This window comes from Lactuca saligna, chromosome 4 (genome assembly GCF_052625555.1).
Source record: "Lactuca saligna cultivar CGN05327 chromosome 4, ASM5262555v1, whole genome shotgun sequence".
Taxonomy (NCBI): Eukaryota; Viridiplantae; Streptophyta; class Magnoliopsida; order Asterales; family Asteraceae; genus Lactuca; species Lactuca saligna.
In genome coordinates this window covers 158,341,896-158,343,568 of record NC_136420.1, presented here as the reverse complement: position 1 = coordinate 158,343,568, position 1,673 = coordinate 158,341,896, and the positions used below count along the sequence as shown (strand labels likewise).

The following is a 1,673-nucleotide window of genomic DNA, read 5'->3' as shown; positions in this document are numbered from 1 at the left end:
GTTATAAAAAATGATTATAAAATATTAAAAACATTATAAAAAAGGATTTGGGCAAATATGATATTTTGAATGTTTATGAAGGGTAAATATGATATTAAGAAATTAAGCTGGGCAAATATGATATTTTGAGGTTTAAGAAGGGCATATATGAAATTCTCCCAAATATTTACAGCTGTTTTTTAAGCTAAAATTCAACCGAGAAAATCCAAAACCTAGTTGTCTAGTTGAAATGAGGTGTCAGTATCCACATGGGCTGTTAGCAACGTGGAACCTATGTGTCAAGCACAGGATAATCATGACACGTGGAAAAGAAGTACCAAAAGCTTAGAAAACTTTCTCCTATAAGAAACCTCAACTCCGTTCTCGTTCAATGCGGTGTTCTCATCCTTTCTGAATCAATCAGTCGAAGAATTCTTTCATCTTTTTTCTTCATATACGTCTTGCCCTCAACAAATTATCCTTTCGAGTACTCTGATTTTCATCGTCATCTTTCCAATTTGTTCTTCAGTTGAATTTGAGTTTCGTCGATTAATCAATCGCATTCGCTCCAAAAATTTGTCGGAAAATGAAGGAAACTGCTGGAAATCCTCTGCACCTCAAGTCGTTGAATCACATCTCGCTCGTATGCCGCTCCATTGAAGAATCCATCAATTTCTATACTAATGTTCTCGGATTTATCCCGATCAGAAGGCCTGGATCGTTTGATTTCGATGGTGCATGGTAATTTCATCTTCACCTTGTAACCCTAATTTCGAACAAAAGCTGAAATCCAGAATCGTCGAACTGAAAATTCTGGATTCTCTGATTGTTATTGATCTTTATCCGCCACCTTATGAATTATCCTTAATATGATTATTTGCAGGCTGTTTAACTACGGAATTGGGATTCATTTATTGCAATCCGAACACCCTGATAACATGCCGAAGAAAACCGAAATAAATCCCAAAGATAATCATATTTCCTTCCAGGTAACACAGTTTAAACATCGATTTTGATCAACTCCGTTTTTGAGCTTCGAAGTTTGAATTGGGTTTTGTTTATGACGACAGTGTGAGAGCATGGGAGCAGTGGAGAAGAAGCTGAAGGAGATGGAAATCGTTTACAAGAGACAGAGGGTGGAGGAAGGTGGAATCTACGTGGATCAGTTATTCTTCCATGATCCAGATGGATTCATGGTCGAAATTTGCAACTGTGATAATCTTCCGGTGATCTCTCTTGCCGGAGAAATGATCCGATCATGCTCCCGGATTAACTTAGATATCATTTCGCAGCAACAAACTCCAAACATGTGTTCAGCTGTAACTCAGTGAATCCCATAAATGGTCTCTGCTCTGTTGTTGTAGTAATGCTTTGTAATTTCTACGTTCTATTTAATGGTTTATACTTTATAGTTCTATCAAATATCAATGGTGCTATCTTTCTGATTTCAGTTTGTGTTCTGATTTATATGCTTTAATTTCTATGGTTATTTAATAAATTTTCGTATGAATGCTCGACTCAGAAAACCCATTTCATCTTCAGTGTCATAAATGAGGAAACTGAAACCATAAATTAAACATAAACCTAAGAACTAAGAGACAGGATACTCGATAAAAGGATCAAAATCGAGATTTAAACTGAAATCGAGGAGACTGGAAACCAGAATCAGCCAAATTAGGAAACCAGAATCAACC

The 1,673-nt window shown here is 36.3% G+C and overlaps 1 protein-coding gene across 1 annotated transcript; it reads left to right on the top strand.

Annotated features, from left to right (window-relative positions):
* Positions 1 to 370: 370 nt before the first annotated feature.
* On the top strand, positions 371 to 1,429 carry LOC145042993 (glyoxylase I 4-like). The gene is made up of 3 exons (XM_078991521.1): positions 371 to 720; positions 863 to 968; positions 1,050 to 1,429. Exons 1-3 carry the CDS (start codon positions 566 to 568, stop codon positions 1,308 to 1,310), a joined length of 522 nt encoding a protein of 173 aa, XP_078847647.1. The 5' UTR covers positions 371 to 565; the 3' UTR covers positions 1,311 to 1,429.
* Positions 1,430 to 1,673: the final 244 nt, after the last annotated feature.

Excerpts from the sequence above, each read along its gene's own strand:
- LOC145042993 (XM_078991521.1), top strand. The coding sequence starts at position 566 with ATGAAGGAAACTGCTGGAAATCCTCTGCACCTCAAGTCGTTGAATCAC. Across the intron at positions 721-862 it reads TTTGATTTCGATGGTGCATG|GCTGTTTAACTACGGAATTG; the intron begins GTAATTTCATCT and ends GATTATTTGCAG. Across the intron at positions 969-1,049 it reads ATAATCATATTTCCTTCCAG|TGTGAGAGCATGGGAGCAGT; the intron begins GTAACACAGTTT and ends TTATGACGACAG.